Source organism: Malus domestica, chromosome 06 (genome assembly GCF_042453785.1).
Source record: "Malus domestica chromosome 06, GDT2T_hap1".
NCBI classification, from domain to species: domain Eukaryota; kingdom Viridiplantae; phylum Streptophyta; class Magnoliopsida; order Rosales; family Rosaceae; genus Malus; species Malus domestica.
The window spans coordinates 1,107,595-1,128,132 of NC_091666.1; the positions used below are offsets into that span (position 1 = coordinate 1,107,595).

At 40.4% G+C, this 20,538-nt stretch overlaps 2 protein-coding genes and 1 non-coding gene across 4 annotated transcripts; 2 read left to right on the plus strand and 1 right to left on the minus strand.

The window, feature by feature from the left end:
* The first annotated feature begins 11,804 nt into the window (after positions 1-11,804).
* Positions 11,805-14,252, plus strand: LOC103436736 (glycosyltransferase family 92 protein RCOM_0530710). The gene has a single exon (XM_008375187.4). The coding sequence runs from the start codon at positions 11,976-11,978 to the stop codon at positions 13,851-13,853; it is 1,878 nt and encodes a 625-aa protein (XP_008373409.3). The 5' UTR covers positions 11,805-11,975; the 3' UTR covers positions 13,854-14,252.
* A 1,236-nt stretch (positions 14,253-15,488) lies between these two features.
* Positions 15,489-15,561, plus strand: TRNAA-AGC (transfer RNA alanine (anticodon AGC)). The gene has a single exon. It is a non-coding gene; the product is annotated as a tRNA-Ala (tRNA).
* A 379-nt stretch (positions 15,562-15,940) lies between these two features.
* On the minus strand, positions 15,941-20,518 carry LOC103436735 (uncharacterized). 2 transcript variants are annotated; one of them, XM_008375186.4, is made up of 11 exons: positions 20,026-20,518; positions 19,411-19,459; positions 19,241-19,319; positions 19,102-19,147; positions 18,901-18,999; positions 18,224-18,292; positions 17,798-18,143; positions 17,485-17,633; positions 16,791-17,217; positions 16,499-16,701; positions 15,941-16,264 (listed from the first exon to the last, which is right to left on the minus strand). In XM_008375186.4, exons 1-11 carry the CDS (start codon positions 20,389-20,391, stop codon positions 16,253-16,255), a joined length of 1,845 nt encoding a protein of 614 aa, XP_008373408.1. In that variant the 5' UTR covers positions 20,392-20,518; the 3' UTR covers positions 15,941-16,252. The 2 variants fall into 2 exon arrangements, with proteins under 2 accessions (XP_008373408.1, XP_008373406.1); XM_008375184.4 differs by having other exon boundaries at positions 15,941-16,701.
* Between the last annotated feature and the right edge of the window lie 20 nt (positions 20,519-20,538).

The window sequence follows — 20,538 nt, forward strand, 5'->3', positions numbered from 1 at the left end:
GAAAGCTAAAATTGAAGAAATAATTTTCTGCATCAAACCAGTTCATCAATATCATCACGCAATCAGGTTCATCCAAAACAACTATTTTTATCTCGATATTTTTACAGCTCTGATAACATGAACATTCACCATAATGCATGACCCAACTTTATGTTTTTCGAATTTTAGATTCTAAATAAATTGTGTATGCATTATATTCATAATTATAGAATTATGTAAATTGATATCGCATGAAATTAAACTATATATGCATATAATTGAATTGAAAAGAAAAAATTAGGGTTTTGAGACCCTAACCAGCGAGCTGCAGGCTTTGAGCCGCGATCCTTTGCAAGACATGGAGCTGCGATGCATTGGAGCACAGCTCTGCTGTGTTGAGAACCTAAAAAACGATGCCATTTGTGTCATCCCCAACCCATAAAACATACCCTCGCTGGAAGCCGAGACCATGGCGTTGCCATTTTTTCTCTTCTGGACATCACGACTTGCAGTCGTAATTAGTTTGGGTTTTCATCATTGACTGCAACGATGTTCTTTGAACTTCCGTTGAAATTCACTATTGAAATCGAAGATTCCCGAATCGAATCCCTGGGTTCCACACTTCCCTGTCGTCGAGGACCCTCCTCCATCGTTATGATTGATTCTTGGATGAACCACCATGCCTCAAACTTGCCCTGAGTTTTCCCAACTAAGAGGTCGTCGACTGAACTGATAGCTACGATTTTCTTCTCCGACGAGCACACCCAGCAACGGCTGAGATGCTTTCTTGGACCACTTGCACCTTATTTGGGCCATGTTAACTCGACCCGCAGCTGAAAAGAAAAATTAACTTTTTTCTCTTGGGCTCGCCTGCAGCAGCCCAGTGAAACAGTTTTGCTCGACTCGCGTGGCAGTGGTGCCCCATGTGACACGCACACTGGATTGCACCCCTCGATGGGCCTCCAGTTTACCCTGCGCTGCACCACACGAGATCTATGCTCCTGTCCTTTTTGGGCCCTTTGTTTCCCCAGAGTTTTTGGGCCTGCCAATAGCAACCCAGACATGCTAGAAATGCATGCTGCCTTCTTCCTTATCTCGGTCCATGACCATGCCAGCCTTTTTTTTTTAGGCCTTATGGGTTTTTAAATTTTTTCGCCCAACTTTTAATTTTGGCCCGAAGTCCAAATAATTAAATTATAAAATCTATACATATTTGCATATCTTTGTATATATTGCGTTTGTTTACAGGTATTATGAACTTGAAGTTCATACTTCCGAACCTGAAGTTTCTGAAAAGTGCCATTGAAACTTGAAGTTTCTTAACGCGCAACACTCATGTTGAGACCCGAAGTTCTCCATGGTTAAATCCATTTAAACCAAACCATGTCTTAGAACCTGAATGTTCTAACTTTGATGTTTATGGAAATTTTATTTCCTAAAACACCAATCACATTCTTGTTACCATTCAGAGTATTATTGAATCGTAACAAGTTCTATTTCACTGATTTGGAAGTTTCGAATAAGAAACTCCTTTATGTGGATACAAGAATTGACACTCCATTTTACTACAACTAGTTGCAAAATCATTGCAGCCAATTATGGTGTGGAAAAGCTAAATAAGCATCTGCCATGATTTTCATTTGAAGATTTATGCATGAAGCATATCAAATGGAAGTACCTCACTGCCGAGGACTCCATGGCTTTTTGACTCGCTATGGACCGTTTCCAATCATGCAAAGATAAATTCTTGCTCGAAACAAAACATGATTGAAACTTTACGTCCATGAATAGGTACAATTCTGAAGTTTATATTCGATCAAATTTTGACTAGAAGAAAATCTTTTTCGTCCTTTTATATCTAAATTGCTCATGAAGTAGCAGTATAGAGAACAGAAGTCACCAAATTCTCGGATCTGAATACTACCACACTTGTGAGAGAATGGTACCCCATCAATTTGGCTGGAGCTACCGAACGGTATAAACCCAGTTTCAGCTGGAGTCTACATAATGGTGGTGTCCTGCTTCAGCAGAGGTGCACTGACGGGCATGCTCTACTTCGGCAAAAGTGTACCGAACATTAGTGCTCTGCTTCGGCAGAGGCTACCGAACAGACCCCTCCAGTTTTGGCTGGAGCCTATTTAACCCAAGTTTGGGTCTTTCTGTCTGTCTGTCTGTCTCTCTCTCACAATCCCATTTCGAGTTTGTTTTACAGCATATGGTAGAATCAGGCATGCCAAAAGGTAGTATCACGCTCGAAGCATGATCACTGGCACCTAAAAAAACCTTCAAGAATAAGGGATAGTATTCCCAAACCTCAACCCTGCATAATCTAATTCAGTTTTGACGCAATAGATTGTTGGTTATGCACTTTTACGTGTTTTTACCAATGTTGTTAAGGAGTACCATTCCTGTAGTTAATCTGTGAGACTAATTTTGCTCCACTTACAAATTTAGAAGGGCGAAGTTTGACATGGAAGGCCGTATTGGCCGAACCCCCTTGTCTATTTGGTTTAATTTATGAATAATTTATTTTGTTCTAGGATTTAAGATTGGTGTTTGGATGTCACTATTATTCTCAAATAAAGAGTTAATTAACAAAAATTACCACATGTGAATACAATTAACTCATGCTTAGGTATGTTTTGTGGGGAAGTTAGTTGTCTGGTTTTATGCTAACTTTATACCTAATCATCCCCTAACAACCTTTCAGGCTTATCCAATGTGATTGTGGGGCATGGCACTGTCCTATATTGTCAAATGGTACTAAATGTACCATAAAGGGAAGCCTTATACTCATTCGTTCCGGAAGAACACCCTTTTTGAGCTTTAAGGATATTCGAGAGTATTATTACCATATTGAAACCAATGTAGAAAAATTGGGTAAAATTCTTTAGCATATTACCATATTGCACTTCCTACGAATATAGCCAAATGCATATTCTAGAGAATATGGAACGCTTAACGAGTGGATTACACCCATTTAGGCCCACTATGTGGCCGGCCAGAAGCTCGCGATTCCAAAGAAATTTTCGCTATGGATGAACGTTTAGGATATCTAGAATGATTCATGATGCGCCATTTTGGGCATCTTCGTAACAAAAGTAAAGACATCATACCTAGATGTGTACTATACCTTAGCACCCTCCATCTTTTCTACAACGAATTCAAAAGGGATATTTGTGGACTAATTCAACCACTCTACGGACTATTTAGATACTTTATAGTATCGGTTGATGCTTCTACACGTGTGGTTGTTGTCCACAAGCTGCATTCTCTACACTGGTGGCTCAAATTAACAAGCTCAGGGCTCACCACCCTGATTATGTGATCAAATTTATTTGATTTGATAAGTTCGAGAATTTACATCGAAAACTTTAACTTTCAATGGATATTGCATGTTGATTGGGTTTTGAAGTTGAACATCCCGTCCCATGTTTATACCCAGAACGACCCAGCAGAAGCATTTATTAAACGCCTTCAAATGATTGCGCGATCGATTGGTCATACGTACCAAAGTTCCCGATCTTTGCTTAGGGCCATGAAATATTGCAAGCAACCATGTTGGTTCGCCTGAGGCCCATCCTGGCCCAACCTTATAAAAAGCGTGTTAGTTGGTTACCAGATCCGAACCCGACATATCACATATGCGCATCTTTGGTTGTGCGGTCTATGTGCCATTTTGCGCTGCCCTTACGTACAAAAAAGCAAAGGGGTCCTCAGGGAAAGATGGAAATTTATGTCGGTTATGATTCTCCTTCTAATATTCGTTACTAAGAACCTTTGCCAGGCAATCTCTTTACCGCTCGTTTTGCGAATTGTCACTTTTATGAGACAATCTTCCCGTCGTTAAGGGGAGATAAGAACGTCAACATTCCTAAAGAACGACGTGAATTATTATGGATGTCCCCACTATGTCTCATCTCGATCCCAACCTAAAGCCCTCTCACCCCCTCTCACATCCCCTCTCATATTCAGAGGTTCTCTCCCTCACCTCTCAGATAAATACATAATCAGTGTGGACGTAGCCCAAACCTTGGGGTGAACCACGATACATCTTGTGTTATTTACATTTCATGCAGCTTCACGGTCGGATTTACGTTGTTCCAAGACTTCCGGTTTTGTGCATCAACATTTGACGCCGTCTGTGGGAATCGACAGGAAAAGCTATGTCAATTCTTTCTTAATTTTTCATACCGCCACCGTGAATCTACAAAAAACCCAAACAAACGGTTACAAAAACCCAGAATTCTACCTCCATTTTCATCTACAGTTTCCCAAACAAACCGTAGCATGTGTAGCTGCACATGCTACCCCATGCTCCTGACAAAGGCAAAAAAAAAAAGCAAGGGCATCTCCATTTTCTGCACATGCTATCCCATGCTCCTGACAAAGGCAAAAAAGGCAAAGGCATCTCCATTTTCTACACATGTTATCCCATACTTCTAACAAAGTCAAAAGCATCTCCATTTTTCGTCACTATGTTCATGTACTTCCAATCCCATCCCGACACGTGGATGAGCTTGGTCTTCTCCGCCCCGCTCTTCGTTAAATTGGAAAACATGAAGCCCAGCTTGGTCTTCTCCGCCCCTCTTGGTTTTCTCAACCAGTCGCATCAGAGCCCTCCACGCCACGAAGTCACCGACTGGTTCATCCTCATCAACGGTGTGGATAGAACAGTACAGATCCAAAAAACTCTCATTATTTTTCATCAGACTTTCTCTGTGTGGCGGCAACAGCGCAAAAGCTCAAAGCGCAGCCATGGCTGGAGATAGCAAGAAAGAAGAAAAAGAGAGAGAGAGCGGAGGAGAAAGAAAAAGAGTGGAAGAGAGAAACACCCGGAATTCGGAAAGAGAGAAAAATTCCGATTTCTTGTCAAACAATTGACCAGTTCTGTGATATCGAAAAGAGGAGGAACTTTGATGCCTTGTCGCTCTGCAATTTAGTCTCCACGAGAAGATACCTAAATATAATCAGAGTCGATGGCTGCTCTCCCTCTCGGCAAGTTCACCATCCTCATGGGCGCAAGCATTCTCGTTTCAGTTCTTGCAAAAGAAATACGTGTATCTGATGTTGTCTTGATGCCAACAACCACAGCAGTTACCGTCGACCAGACCCGAGACAGAACCAATTTGAGACATTGACGAGCACCAGGTTGGATCTAAGCTTGTAGATTACAGCGGAGAGGATGTTGCCCACTATTCCCCCAATTGCACCCACGTCATTGTGGATAAAATTATGTATGATGATACCGTATGTGTTGCTGCTCAAAATGACGCCAAGACTCGAATTGGAAGAGCATGTCCACCGACTTGTCACCATTTCATAGGCCCCTCATAGTTTTGATGTCATACTCCCTATTAATCCCATTTGCAGAGCATGTCCACCGACCCTCTCGAAGCTTAATCCTGGATTCAGCAGCACGTGTAACCCCATCTCCCCTAGACCAAAATCACGTGCATCAATGTCGGGAATAAAGTTCTCGATGGCACCGACACCCAACTGTCTTTTCTCGGTTATGGCGTCCGAGGGTCAGAGCCCTCCGATAAGCTGGAGAGACTCATACAAGGGGATGTCCTCTGACAACATCAACGGTTTGATTCGTGCTTTATCTTCAAGTTTGTTTATTGGTGATAGCTTCATTGTGAAGAAGAAGGGATTGAAAAAGGTTGGAGCTTCTGACATCAGAGCAGTGAAAATGGAATGTGGGTTAGAACGTGAATCAACCCTACATCAATGATGCTTGGATCTGCCCTGTGGAAAAGACGATGCAATAGCGTCGCCTGAGGAGCTTAGGGCCCTAAAGAGAGATATAGCTTCGTCAAAGTTGAGCAACAGTATGTGAGCATGCAACAGGAACAGAGACGGTAAAAGCAATGTGTGCAAAGCTTTGGTCAAGCAAAGAATGTAATCGGCTCGTGCCGCCTAGCGCATCGTGTCGTCGATCGAGCAGAAGGAGGAAGGTCGGAAGAACAAGGAACACGTGGCACTGAGGACACTACGCTTGCTTACAAAGCTGGCCACTCACAAAGCATCGTGGTCAAGCTCACCAGCCTCCATTTCCACCAGTGCCAACACAACATCACCATCGTGGCCAACCTGCAGATTCAAGGGTGCACATGCATGACAGCTCAGAGATAGAAAGAAAGCAAAGTGAAAAGAAGAAAGCAAAAGAGGAGATAAGAGTATTTTCTTAGTATCGAATCTATTATCATTCCTTGTCTGCCATATTCATCAGGGTCAAGAAACATAAAGAAAAGCAGAAAGCAAAAAAGGAAAAGCCGAAAAGAAGATGCTCCACTATCTGACTACTCCACTATCCCACAGGATAACATGATTAAAGATGAGAAGATGCCTACCAAGGTTTCCCTTCTCCACTTTCTGTTGGACCAGAAGATGCCCATCAACATGCTGAAAACATGTAATTTATTTTTTCTTATCTTTCAAAGACATCTATATAAACCCCATCAGAGGGTAAAAAAAAAAAAAAAAACGTCAAGCCCAAAATAATGGGCTGGAGGGTTATGTGGAGGGCAAAGGCCCGTATGCCCAAAAGAGCCAGGCCCTCTATTATCACCAACCAGGTGACCAAAAACACGCTAGTACTCCAAAATTATTCGGCAACCTGCTGCTATTTCCACCAACCAGGTGATCAAAAGTACGCCCAATACTTCAAAATTATTTGGCAACCTGCCGCTATTACCATTAACCAGGTGATCAAAAGTACGCTCAGTACTCCAAAATTATTCGGCAACCTGCCGCTATTACCACTAACCAGGTGATCAAAAGTACGTCCAATACTTCAAATTATAATGAGCATTACTCATGTCAATCATACATAAACATTCATGAGCATCACTCATATCAATCATACATAAACATTCATGAGCATCACTCATACATAAACATTTATGAGCATCACTCATATCAATTATACATAAACATTCATGAGCATCACTCATGTCAACATCCATGAGCATCACTCATGTCAATCAACATAAACATTCATGAGCATCATTCATGTCAATCAGCTTCAAAAGCTTCATTTACAAAAGTTCTAGCTTCAAAAGCTTCGTTTACAAAGCTTTAGCTTCAAAAGCTTCATTTACAGAGCTACAGCTTCAAAAGCTTCATTTACAAAACCACAACTTCAAAAGCTTCATTTACAAAAGCTTCATTTACAGAGCTACAGCTTTAAAAGCTTCATTCACAAAAGCTTCAGCTTCAAAAGCTTCATTTACAGAGTTTCAGCTTCAAAGCTTCACTTGCAAAGCTTCACCTACAAAGCTTCAGTGCAGGGTATACAAATATCGCCTTCAAACAACCGTCACTTCGGCCCATACATGGATTCAATTTGAAGTCTCCAGCCAACAGACTCTATTGACCGAAGACTTGAGGGACTACACTATACAACATAAATTGGGCCTCAACTGGGCCTCATGAAAAATACTTGGGGGACTCTAGCCCATCATTCATGTATTGAGGAGCGAGCCCTTATTCTATAAAAGGGACTCCCTCACCTTCAACGCCACAAGCCGAGCCAATCAAGGCAACATAAGCCACGAGCCGAGCAGCCTAGCAGCATGTGCTACTTCTAGTTTAACATCATTTCAAAATTGAGCACTGCCTCACATTGAGCGTCAAGACAACATCTAGTTACTTCGGCCCACACATGGACTGAATTTCAAGTCTTCAACCAAAAGACTCTCTTGATTGAAGACTTGGGGGACTACTGTTTATACCATATTTAGGACCTCGTATTTAGACCTCGTATAAATACTCGGGGGACTTAAATGTAATTATGTAATAAAGGAAGGGGCAAATATATAATAAGTGATGAGTCCTTATTCTATAAAAGGACCCCTCACCCTCACAATTAGGGGAGGCCATTTCTGAGGCCAATTCCTAAGGCCCTCTCACCCCCTCTCACATCTCCTCTCATATTCAGAGGTTCTCTCCCTCACCTCTTAGATAAATACATAATCAGTGTGGACGTAGCCCAAACCTTGGGGTGAACCACGATACATCTTGTGTTATTAACATTTCATGCAGATTCACGGTCGGATTTACGTTGTTCCAAGACCTTCGATTTTGTGCATCAATAAGTATCAACGTAGAACTGATTGGTCAACTAAAAGAATCAATCTATGACGAATGAGATGAATGAAATAGTGTGATATGACACCTTATGGCATAAGGCTTCTCTCATATGCCATGTGATTGATTGCAGCATTATAAATGTGGTTATAGTATCTCTGGGATCCTGATGCGAACCTACATGGAGTTTCCAAATGACTAACATGTACTGATTCAAATAGTTTTTGACCACAAGAACACCCTTTCGGTTCTCAATAAGCCTTCACCTTGCAGATGTAGAACTATCCGGTCAGATGTGCTATACCTGTTTAAGTGAATATTTGATCAGTTAGGGATATATGCCCCTACGTGTACAAAATCTGAAATTTCTAGAGTTGAGAATACTAGCTTGCACCTAAATCGGACTTTAAGATGATCTTGGGAAAACCCGACATTACCTCGACCTGAAGTTTCGAGCTTGTTCTGATGGTATTCTGGTCCACCACTTGAACTAGACTCAAAAGGTGTTACGTCTAAGTATACCCTGATCATCTGTATGCTAAATGCAAATGAGACATTTACGGAGGGTATGGAGTATAAGGTTCCATATCGGAAAGTGAGGTAGCCATATCTAAGTGCCATTGGCATTTGTTGTACTTAGCTCAAATGCAATAGATCAGACATCTTAAGTGCTGATAATCTTTTAACATAAAGCAGCATTGCGCCTAACACGCCCCCACCAAACTTGGTGTTAAAGACGTTTTTTCGTTATTACAGATTTAGGCTTATTTATCCTTATGCATCTCAGAATAAATCACACCCCCTTGATCTTCGGAATGATGCCTACCTTATGGGATTCGTTGAATCATACCATCTGTCTGACCGCACAAGGTACGTTCCTGAATGGTTAAGTCTTTACCATTAAGGAACATCGCAATATCTTGGAGGTCAACCAGATAGACTTTTTTGTTGCAAAACCTTTGAATCGTTCCAAGACTCACTATGTCTCATCACGTGAGAGATATGGTCGAGAACTCTAGTTGAGCATATTCAAAATCCCTGCGATTTTCATCCATCGTTGAGTCCCAACAGCGATCCATAAAGACAACGCCATATGTTTCGACCAGATCATGATACATCCAACAAGTCAACACCAATCATATTGTGTCTACATCAGTATGAGCATCAGAAGATTGAAGTCAAGCAGTCCAATCCCAGACAACCTTGCCGACATCTACATGGAGTCACTGCCGAAGTCTACCTTCCAGAAGCTTGTTCGAGGAATTGGTATGCGTAACTTTCTCATTTGCAATGCTTGTAGTTTCATTTGGAAGTTTTGTCAAACTCAGGGGGAGTATCCATAAGTATACTCACTTGATCTTAATGTACTATTTTTCCTACGATTAGGAGCATTTTTCCCACTGGGTTTTTGCTACCTAACTAGTTTTTGACGAGGCACCCACCCTAGGTTGGTCATACCCTTGTGAGCTCTTCTACTTCTGTCCAGAAGACGTATAGTTTTGACTTAATGCAACTCCTCACTTTTCTCTTTAGCCTATGGATTTTTCTCCCACCTTGGGTTTTGCTATAGCGAGGTCTTGTGAGTTTTACTATCCATGCATTCTTCCGTTTGTTTTGAGACTTGCATTCGTTACTTGTGCCGACTAGACGAAATGACTTCATCAATTGTTTCTACGTTTGCATGAGGATCTGATGTGCCATCTACTTGAGTATTTGCACACTCAAGGGGAGTGTTGTGACATATGTTATTATCAGTATGTGATTGTGTAAATCCTAAGTAGAGATAAAATAAGAATCCATTGGGATCTAGAAGATCTTTCCTAATAGACTTTGTATTACTTGGAGAGCAAGTTTCTCTTCTCCTTATTACTATAAATAAAGACACAAGGACTGAGGAATTAACATACAATTGCTCAAGTCTATTCTCTAATCTCTTTCTCTTCCCCTTTGCCGCACCTCTCTATTAAATATAGGCCACAACAGGTAGAAAGATAAAATTGATTTTCACTAAGGGGAGGTAGATTACAAAATGGACATGTAATATAGGTAAAAAGTAAAACATGTATATATAGGTAAGTTATATAAATATTCTCTGTGATGGAGGTCTGAAAAAAAAACAAACTAAAATCTGCGGTGGAGGTAGACAAAAAAAATCGTGGGATATAGGTAAATAATACCATGTTTAATTAGGAGCAGTATGTTAATACGCCAACAAAAAAATAAGAAAAAGAAAAAGGCACCAAAAGCACAAGAAAAAAAGAGGATGATGGATGAGTAAAAAATGATACGTGAAGAAAAAATACCCAAACAAAGAGAAGATTTTATGAGAAAATAATTTTAATTAAGAAACAAATAATGAATATCCAATTAAAAAAAAGAAAAAGAAATATGGAGATAAAATTAGAAAAGAAAAGGGAGAGGGGGGAATACGAAGAAGGAAAAATAAGGAAGAAGAAATACACAAAGAAAGAGAATATTTTATGAAAAAGTAATTTTAATTAAGAAACAAATGATGAATATCCGATTAGACGGAGATGGAATTAGAAAAGATAACGGAGTGGGAGGACACGAAGAAAAAAAAAGGAAAAATGATAAGGAGTTGACGAAGAGAGTAAAATAAGCAAAGAAAATAGAGGAGACGACCCCAAAATCCGAAGGAGAAATTATACCAGAAGAATTAAGAAGAACTCGTTTAGACGTATCTTTAAAATGATTAAAAACATTTGAATAATGTATCGTCACTCACAAGCTGATGACACTTGGAAAAAAATAAGGAAACGAAAACGACATCGTACCGAAAACAAGTCGACAAATAGAACAGAATAGAAGTGGAAGAAGCAGCACAAGCCGCCTGTATTCCCCGAAATCCTTGTCCCACCAGAATTTGACATTTTTTTGTATATAAATAAAGGGAAATGTTATTTGTACTTTAAAATTTTTATTTACACTTCTTATAAATGTATTTTTTTTTTTCTAATATAGAAAGTTTGGAGTGTAAAATTAGATTTTTGAAATACTAATAACAATTTTCTAAATAAAAAGGAAAAATAAATAAAACAGAAAGGCTAATTATATTAACACCTCACAAATTGTTGAATAAACCCCACAAACTTAATACACCCCACATTTGCTTTTTCACTTAAAAATTATCTTAATACACCCCACTTACTTTCCCATAATACCCCCACATCCCACATTCTCAATATACATCTTATATTTTGTACATACACCCCACATTTTCTTTACACCCCACATTTCTCAAATCTTATAACACTCATTTTTAATTTTCAGGGATTGAATCTAACCATATGTACATTAAAAGATGAATATGAATATAGAAGTTTAAATAATACAGCAAACGCAAGATTAAATAATTATCAATGTCATCGAAATCACTAAAACAATGAAAACTATGAAGTCTTACCTCATGTGAAGCTCCTAAAACATCGATTTCGTGTTCCATTCGTCAAAAACAATTTTTCTTAATCAACATGTTTGATAGTTGAGAAGATAAATAATACGTTAGAAGTGATTTGGGGTGTATTTATAAATCTTTATTTTTTTTAAAACCTAATAAGGTCAAAATTATCATTACATAGTAGAGTAAATAAGTCATTTAATATTAAATTTTAATGTGAGGTGCATTCCCTGGGGTGTTAATATAAAAACCCAACAGAAATAGGCATTCTGGTTGTATTCAATTTCTGACTCTGTTTTCTTCCCAATCAAACCAAACAAATTAAACACTCAATTCTTTCGAAACAACACAATTTTTAACAATTATAATCATCTCATTATTTTCCCATATCTCTCTTTAATCTTCTCCCTCTCCCTCTCTCTCTCCAACGATTCAATTCCAATCTCAACTCGGATTTGGATTCGATTCGAATTTATATTCGACGATGACGTTCCAAATAAAGCAATTGTTCCAGCTCTCCTCCTCCCCACCATCGCCACCGCCACTACCTTCTTTAAATTCTCGGCCTCCTTCGTTTCTGTCCCTCTTCGTTTGCTTCCAAGAAGCCATGCGCCGCACACTCCCTGCTTTCCTCCTCTTCACCTGCGCTTCCCTGTTCCTCCTCGCCTTCTTCTCCCTCCACCTCTCCCGCACCACCGACTTAATCCACCACTTCCCCATCACCCTCGCCGACGACCGCCACCACTCCATCGCAATCCGCGATCAGCCTCTTCCTACCCCTCACCGCACTCGCCACGACGTCTCCTCCCTCACGAACTCCTCCTCCACCGCCATATCCACCGTCTCCGTTCTCCTCCCCTCCTGGGAGATCCTACTCATTGTCTCTCCAGAGACTCCACTTCCATCCGCCGGAGGCAACACCTATGTTTGTCTCTTCCAGAACAACGACACCTCTGACGCCAGGCTCTCCAAACCGTTGCCGTTTACGAACCGGACGACGCTGGCGTGCCCCATGCCCAACCGAGTGAAGCGTCTCCGCCCGTTTCACCAACCTGTGTTGGCGAAGAGCTCCGACAAAGACACGCTGGCGCCGGGTTCGAATTCTCCGGAGCTGATGGTCAGGTGGAGCTTCATGGTCTACGAGTCGTTCTCGACCGAAGACGATGTCGTCCTGTTCGCCAAGGGTTTGAACAACCGCCAGGGCGTCAACCGACCTCCCACCGAGTTCAGGTGCTTGTTTGGCGACATCAACAACAAAAACGCCGTCAGAACCGCCGTTACAAGCTCCGTACAAGAGGTGTTCAGGTGCCACCACCCCAACTTAACGGACGTCAATTTCAACGAGAAGCTCATCAAAATCTCACTGGAAATCGTTGACGGAAATGTCGTAGTCCCGTCCGTTGCCTACTACACGTTCAGGCCACCCATGGAGACTACTACTAGTGCGGGGGCCACAGAGATTGCCACAACTGTGGGGACCACAGAAATTCAGCAAAATAATTTGAACGAGGTCTGCGTATGCACCATGGTGTACAACGTGGCAAAGTTCCTGAAGGAGTGGGTGATTTACCATTCCAAGGTCGGAGTCGATCGCTTCATCCTGTACGACAATGACAGCGACGACGGTCTCGAGAGTGTCGTAAAAGAGCTGAACGACGAGGGGTACAACGTTACGACGCTGTTTTGGGTGTGGCCCAAGACGCAGGAAGCCGGGTTCTCGCACGGCGCCCTGTACGCCCGGCGTACGTGCAAGTGGGTCGCGTACATCGACGTGGACGAATTCGTGTTCTCGCCGAACTTGTGGGCCCAGTTGGACCAACCGTCGAAGCACATGCTGAAATCTCTGCTACCGGCACACAACCATAACAACACCGTCGTTGGGCAGGTTTCGATCAAGTGCAACGATTTCGGTCCGTCGAACCAGAAATATCACCCGGCAGAAGGCGTTACGCAAGGGTACACGTGCCGGAGGCGGTTCGAGCAGCGGCACAAGTCGATAGTGCGGCTGGACGCGCTGGACGATTCGCTGGTGAACGTGATACATCACTTTAAGTTGAAGAAGGGGTACAGGACGAGGCAATTGAGCATGGAGAAGGGGGTGGTGAACCATTATAAGTACCAGGCGTGGCCGGAATTCCAGACCAAGTTTCGGAGGAGGGTGTCGGCATACGTGGTGGATTGGATGCAGGCGCTGAATCCTCAGTCCAAGGACAGGACCCCCGGATTAGGGTTTCAGCCGGTGGAGCCGAAAGGGTGGGCGGAGAAGTTTTGCGAGGTTAGAGACGAGCGGTTGAAGATGTTGACGCAGAGATGGTTTGGGTCTCACACGCCGGATGGCTACAGAATGGTGTGGCAATCATGAAACATATATCTCAATTAATTCCATATATATGTTTCGTTTCCTACTTGTTTTGTTACCATGGCGATGGTGGCCATGGATTCGAGTTCGAAATGCAATTGAAAACAAAGTGCAGACACAAGCTTAGGTATGTAGTAGGAGTTCATGTTTGTCACAAATGTATACATAAGATTTAAGGCTTAGGATTACATGGTGGGAAGTAGTTCTAGTTGATCAGGTGGGATTCTTTCAAATTCTTGTTCATTCTGTTCATCATGTTTGTTTTTTGTAAAGGATGTAGATTTTATTCCTGTGATTAGGAGAGAAAGTAATTTTTCCCCCTCCATTGGAACCTTACAGTCGATTTTTCTGGTCCCTTGATAGTTGAATGTGAAATTAAGATCAAGGAACTTCTAATTTCTATTTTTTTTTTTCATGTGTATTCATTTTCAACAAATTATTCAAATTGTTGACATGCAACGCAATCTCAATTCGTAGTTGAGATTAACTTACACACCTAAATGTGTAATTCTAATGATATAACCAGTTCTGTAAATGTTTACTACGTATTTAAAACTGAACAAACTAATTAGTAGATGTTTGCTATCTGGCATGTTTGGTTGCATGAGAGTAATATCAATAAAAAGGTCAAAATGCATGATGAACAGTGCTTTTGCTTGATATGTATAAATGAAGGAATACGCCCATCAATTTTTGGTTCTATTTCAATCAGGTTATCATCACGAGTACTGCTATATTTATTATCTATTTGTACTATTTCTCTAATAGAGGTCACGCCTATCAACACATGTGGATCTCACATATGTTTTAACATCGAAAAGAATCCGCCATCCAAAAACATAAAAGAGTAAAGAAGAGAAAAGAAGAAAAAGAAGAAAATATAAAGAACTGCAGGCTGTCTGAGTCTTATCGGAGTATCAAGCAAACGGTTATTCTCGATTTTCCTTCCACATGCAGATGCAAGAAATCTTTTTCTAGACCACGCAAAGAAGCATCGCTGAATTGTTGGCCTCGCATACAATACTTTATCCGCTACTAGCCAACTACATCTCTTTGCATCTGCATATTATTCCAACTGTATATTATTCCAACTTTTTATGTTTTCTCTAACTTTGCATCTCTTTGTTAATGTTTCTATTTGTATTTGATCATTAATAAAATCAGTTTATAATTAGGAAAAAGAAAAAAAAAAACTTTCGTCTCTATGGACATTTTACAAGTTTAAAAAATTTCATTTCTATTTTAATTTTCTTCAACAAAGCAAGTAAACCCGCTCTTTGACAACCCAAGAATCCTGTTTTCATTTTCGAGGGTTTGCTAATTAGTACAATTCATGTGCTGGTAAGTTTGGGTCTATGATCATCCGTCTCCGATTTTAACTTTTCAAATTTCAGGCATCAAGATACGTTTCAAACGTGGATGAACAAGAAATTAGGTCCTACGCAAGTTTTTTCTTGTGGATGAAACATGGTGGAATGAGCTTGGAAAAATGAATAGAAAATAAATTTTGCTTCAACTTCACCTTAACTTGCAATGCACATTTCGCAACAAAACTTTAAATAAACCATAAATGTGAAAGAAGCAAATGTGTGGGTTTTCTTCTCTGATAAACGTCAAATGATGATAAGGATGAAACAAGGGGATGTAGCTCAGATGGTAGAGCGCTCGCTTAGCATGCGAGAGGTATGGGGATCGATACCCCACTTCTCCATCTTTTGTTTACCCACCACCTTTCATGAAAATATTTACAAAACGTGAGGGACAACTACTTGGACACTCAATTAAAGTGAACGCAAATGACTACCCATTTTGTTAGCAAAACTTAGTACAAAATTACCTAACCTACTCCGGACCCAAGTTTGACATTGTCAGATAACCAAAGATACTTCCCACATCGGTTTTAAGAAAAACTTAAAAAGTATGGCTGTATTAAAAACATTTTCAAGTGCTAATCCGTAAAACAATTTTGTCGTGTTTCCTCAGGATGCTAAATTTTACGCACCCATCTTAACCTCTCACACACACACTTTCTATTTTTAATCCATCGGATTAAATAAATTAAACAAAAACAACAGATAGATTATACATAGTTGTGCAAGAGGCGAAAATGTGTGTTTATCATTCCCGTTTACGGTCCCAAAAAATAAAATGTCAAATTTTCAACAACAGTGCTTATACAGAAGCTTATGCTCAATGTCAAATTTTCCCATAACATAATGGGATCCAACAATCAGGATACTCCTCCATATCTAAGTCACAATTCAACAAACCCATACTAAATCACCAATGCACATCCACATTGGATTAAATTGCTAAACCAATAAATTTTTAACATAAAAATGATTAATCTGTACAAAATCTTTTCCCTACCACTGTAAACTGGTAATGATTCCTTGCGGCAATCAGAGAGCGACCTTCATAATAATTTTTAATTAGAACGAAAGGGAGATAAAAACAAAAGGGAAAATAATCCTTATGTGTTAATGTAATTCATTAATCCCTACTACTTTTTGTCTATATACGTGCCCCCGGCACCCTCACGGTAGTCAAAGCTGCAAAGCTAAATCCGGCTGCTGTTGCAGACCGATTTGAGGTGAGCCGGGTGCACCCAGTTTGACGTTCAAGTCAGAGGGGAATGAATAAGAAACCTGTTTATTGCGTAAGGATGAACCGTGCCAGGATGCTTCCCCACCAAGCAGATGGCTAGATCTCGATCCACTTGAAATTTCTGGCAATTTGGCTTCCTCTGAAGCAATATGCTTGATAGGCATTTGATGGATGATGGCGTTGCTCTCGGAGGCCATGCTGAGTATTTGAGAAGGCACTGATTTGTCAGTTGAAGATGACATCCCTGGTAATATGGCAAGTATATTAACATTCTCATTCGTGGTAAAACATATACAATACGTAAATAAACCTACTACTCGAACTATAGTTTACCAGAGTGATTTGTGAAATTCTGCTGAACTGGGAAAGGAGGCACAGCTCTTATCCCACACGCACCGTTGTCAACTGACGCCGCTTCATTGTGGGAACTCAATTGTCTCCTACTTTCTACGTTAACACCACTTTGTAGCGAAAATCTATTTGGAACAACAGAGTTTGAGCATAATGTACTTTGAGGTAGAAGTCTGTCTGAATGGTCATCAGATGCAGGGTTGCTTTGAACCCTCTGTTCCCTCTCACAGATTGAAAACTGTGGCAACCTTGATGTCTCATTTTCTCCAATCCATCCCGGACCAAACTTGATTCCACTAGGCAAAGCACTTCCAATTTTCTTTGAAGCAACCTTCCAAGCAATGGGTCCAAGATTTGCAGCAAATCGAGCTAGACTCCTTGCATATCCATGCTCAAATTGAAGACCTACCTGGTTTATATATTGAGGAAAAACAATAAAACAAACACTAAGAAATCATGTTAAACAAGAATCATATTTTTATACAAGTCCGACAAATAAACGTATAGTAGATCTACTGTCATTTTATAGATTTTTGAAGACTCCTATAATCTCCATATTGAAGATCCACTTCTCTATTTTCTAATAGCAACCCCCTTACCCATCATCTTGCACATCACTGAACAATTCCAGTCTCCCATTCAGAAAAGAATACATGAAAGTTCTCATTATACATACCGCCACTAGTTGCTTCCATTCTCCTTCACAACCAGAAAAGATAGATGGTTCATCACCCGAAGCCAGAGCTTGTGTATAAGTGTCACGTCTATTCTCATCTACAGTAAAATGTTTCTTTCCATACTTCAGATCACTCCTCAATACCGAAGCTGCAACCCAAAAAAAAAAAAAAAAATAGGAAAGGCTCAACGTTTGTTCAATAAACTAGAGAATCAAAATAAAATCAAGCAATTCGTCCAAAAAAAAAAAAAAAAAAAACCGAACTGAATAAGGGGTACAAATCAGTGAAGCAGGCGCACTAGAAATTACAAACCTGGAAACTCATTCTCCCAACCAGGCAACCAACTAGCACCAGTTTCACCACTAAGATACCCATGGGGGGCCATATTTAAGGCATCAGAAGACCTGAACTTATGGGGAGCAGGCCGTCTTAGATTATATGTGCCGGATAAGTTAGAATTTTCTCCTCCAGAAGCAAGAGTAGTTTCAGATACAATTTGAGGACCTACACGATCAACAGGAGATCCTTCAATTGACTTTTTCATGCTCTTGCCAGGTGGCCTGCCTCTCCTTGCAATTTTTGGTTTCGGATCACCATCTTCGTTCACTTGCCTCAAATTTTCGAAGTCCTTTTTTGCGAGCTCTTGTATAGATCGTGCCTAATGAAATTGTCTTTGTTAATCATCAAACATGATCAGATTGCCTAAATAGGAAGAAGTGTAAGTTGGACGGGCCAAACCTGTCGAAAGTAAATAGTGTCTGGTGCATTATACTCCATTGCATTTGAACATATCAAGAACACATCTTTCTGCAGAAGTTAAACATTAAAACTTAAAAACCTGTCACAACAACTAATTTAACAAGAAAATCAAACCAGAAGTAGAGCACGGTCATAAGCATTGAGATACCATCGCAGTTTAGTGCACCAAGAATAGAGTTCTCATAAGATTGAATCCATGGTGAATCACACCATTCCTCTATTTCTAACATTCCCGTGATACATCAAGACGCCAAAGAAATAAATGGTTCATAAAATAGACCAAAGTTAATAACTTGAATACTGAATGGAATGACAAATTGCACTATGTTCTCAGTCCTGGATTCATTTGTCTTCTTTAACTAGCAAAAGAATCAACTTGAATTAGCATGCCTTATATTACAATAATTGACATCTCCGTAATTTCCAAAAGACAATAATCCCTGATGTCCTTATCAATCATACAAAAACCATATCTAGGAAACACCCATCCCTAAACACTTCATTTATTCCTACAGCTGGTGGGGGGAGAGTGAGCAGGCAAAGGAGATGAGAAAGAGAAGCGGATGCAAGTAGATGGTGACATTGATGCAACTGTGGTGGGTGAGTCCGTGTGTGTCAAAACTGAAAACTAGCAAGAAAAAGATTGTAATACAAACCTCAAACTGTTCCAAACTGGAGTAAGCTCCCTGATCTAGTTTTGTCCGCACAGTTCCAAAATCCATTGGGTTTTGAATGATTTCGTGATAATCAGGAAGCTGAACAGACCAACATGTTTACATCAAACCACGAAATTATTACTCGTAAAACAAGCTAAGATTAGCATCACAACAAGCTATTTCAACATAAGTAAAACATACCTCCTCTGGATCAACAGGCTCGGAGAACACCCCGCGAGTGTCCTTTCTGCAAGAAAGTTGAGACCAACGAGTGAACATCCATGGTCATTTCAAAGAGTCAATAAACAGACAAAACAACTCTGGAACCTAAGACACTTACTTTTGAAGCCTATCAAGGATGAACACCAACAACTTTTTGTCTGGCAAAGGTGTCGTGGGACCGGACTCAACCTGCGACCCTGTCCACAGGTAAAAGTTGACAGTCATTAGAAGTTAACACCCGGGAGAGAGCTTTTGAGCAAGAATTGGGATTGACTAACAGTGTCATACCATGTAATATACTACTACTGTCTGTCGCTTTCAAAATCTCTTCTTGGCTCTGCAATGCAATAAAACCATTAACAACAATGTCGCTGCTAAAATTACCATTAACACAAACAAATCATATTTAATTTATAACTTAATTTTCTGCAATCATTGGAAAAGTAAATGAACAAATAAATCAAGAAAAGACAAAGTGAAGCTTTTCAGACAAAATGGTGTGCGTCTTTCTATAGTACAATTTAACCAGATGAAGAATTTAAATTAGGAAATAAAGAAAAACTACCCAGATTCCAAATATATAAATAAAAATTAAATACTGTCCAAGTCAAACACATCCCCCCACTACTCCATTCCAGCTCCCCAAAAACAGCTTCTGTTTGTCGCGCGAAAATCCCTAAAAGATTCTAATTCCGAAATAAAGCAAAAATACATAAATTTCATTACTTTTTCAAAATTAAGCAAAATATATATATATATATATATATATATATATATATATATATTTCGTTACTTTTTTCGAAATTAAACAAAAATAGAGAGAATAAGTGCAAAAAGGACATGGGTTTGTGTTTAATTTTGAGAAAAGCAAAAGGGTTTTAGGATTTGTAGTGTGATGATCACCATATGATTAGATCCATGATGGATGGTGCTGATCTTGAGAGCGGCCCCCGGATCCTCACCACCCGCGTTCGAATCGCAGCCGAAGGGGCCCGAATTAAAGGGCGACAATGTCGGAGCCGAATTGGGATTAAAAGCGAGGAGGGGCTTATGCTTCTTCTTTGCCCGCTCATCGTCGGCGTCGGCATCGGAGAGGGAATTGGACGGCGGGGATGAACCGAGAGGAGTAGGGTTCCGGCGAGTGGATGGACGGCGAGGGTTTGGGGATTGGTCGTGCTGCTGTTGTTGGAGGAGGGCGCGTTTCTGGAGATCCAAGAGAGAAGGACGACCTTTCTTCTTTTTGGTTGGTGGATTATCCATCGTCGTCATCGGCCGGCGTTTCTGTTTTCTGATGCCTCCTCCTCGCCCCCTTCACCTACTCTCTCTTTCTATTCTATCCTCCCTCTTTCTATTACTCTCTCTTTCTCTCTCTAAATTCCAAATAATATGCTTTTCCTTTATTATTTTAAAAAAAAA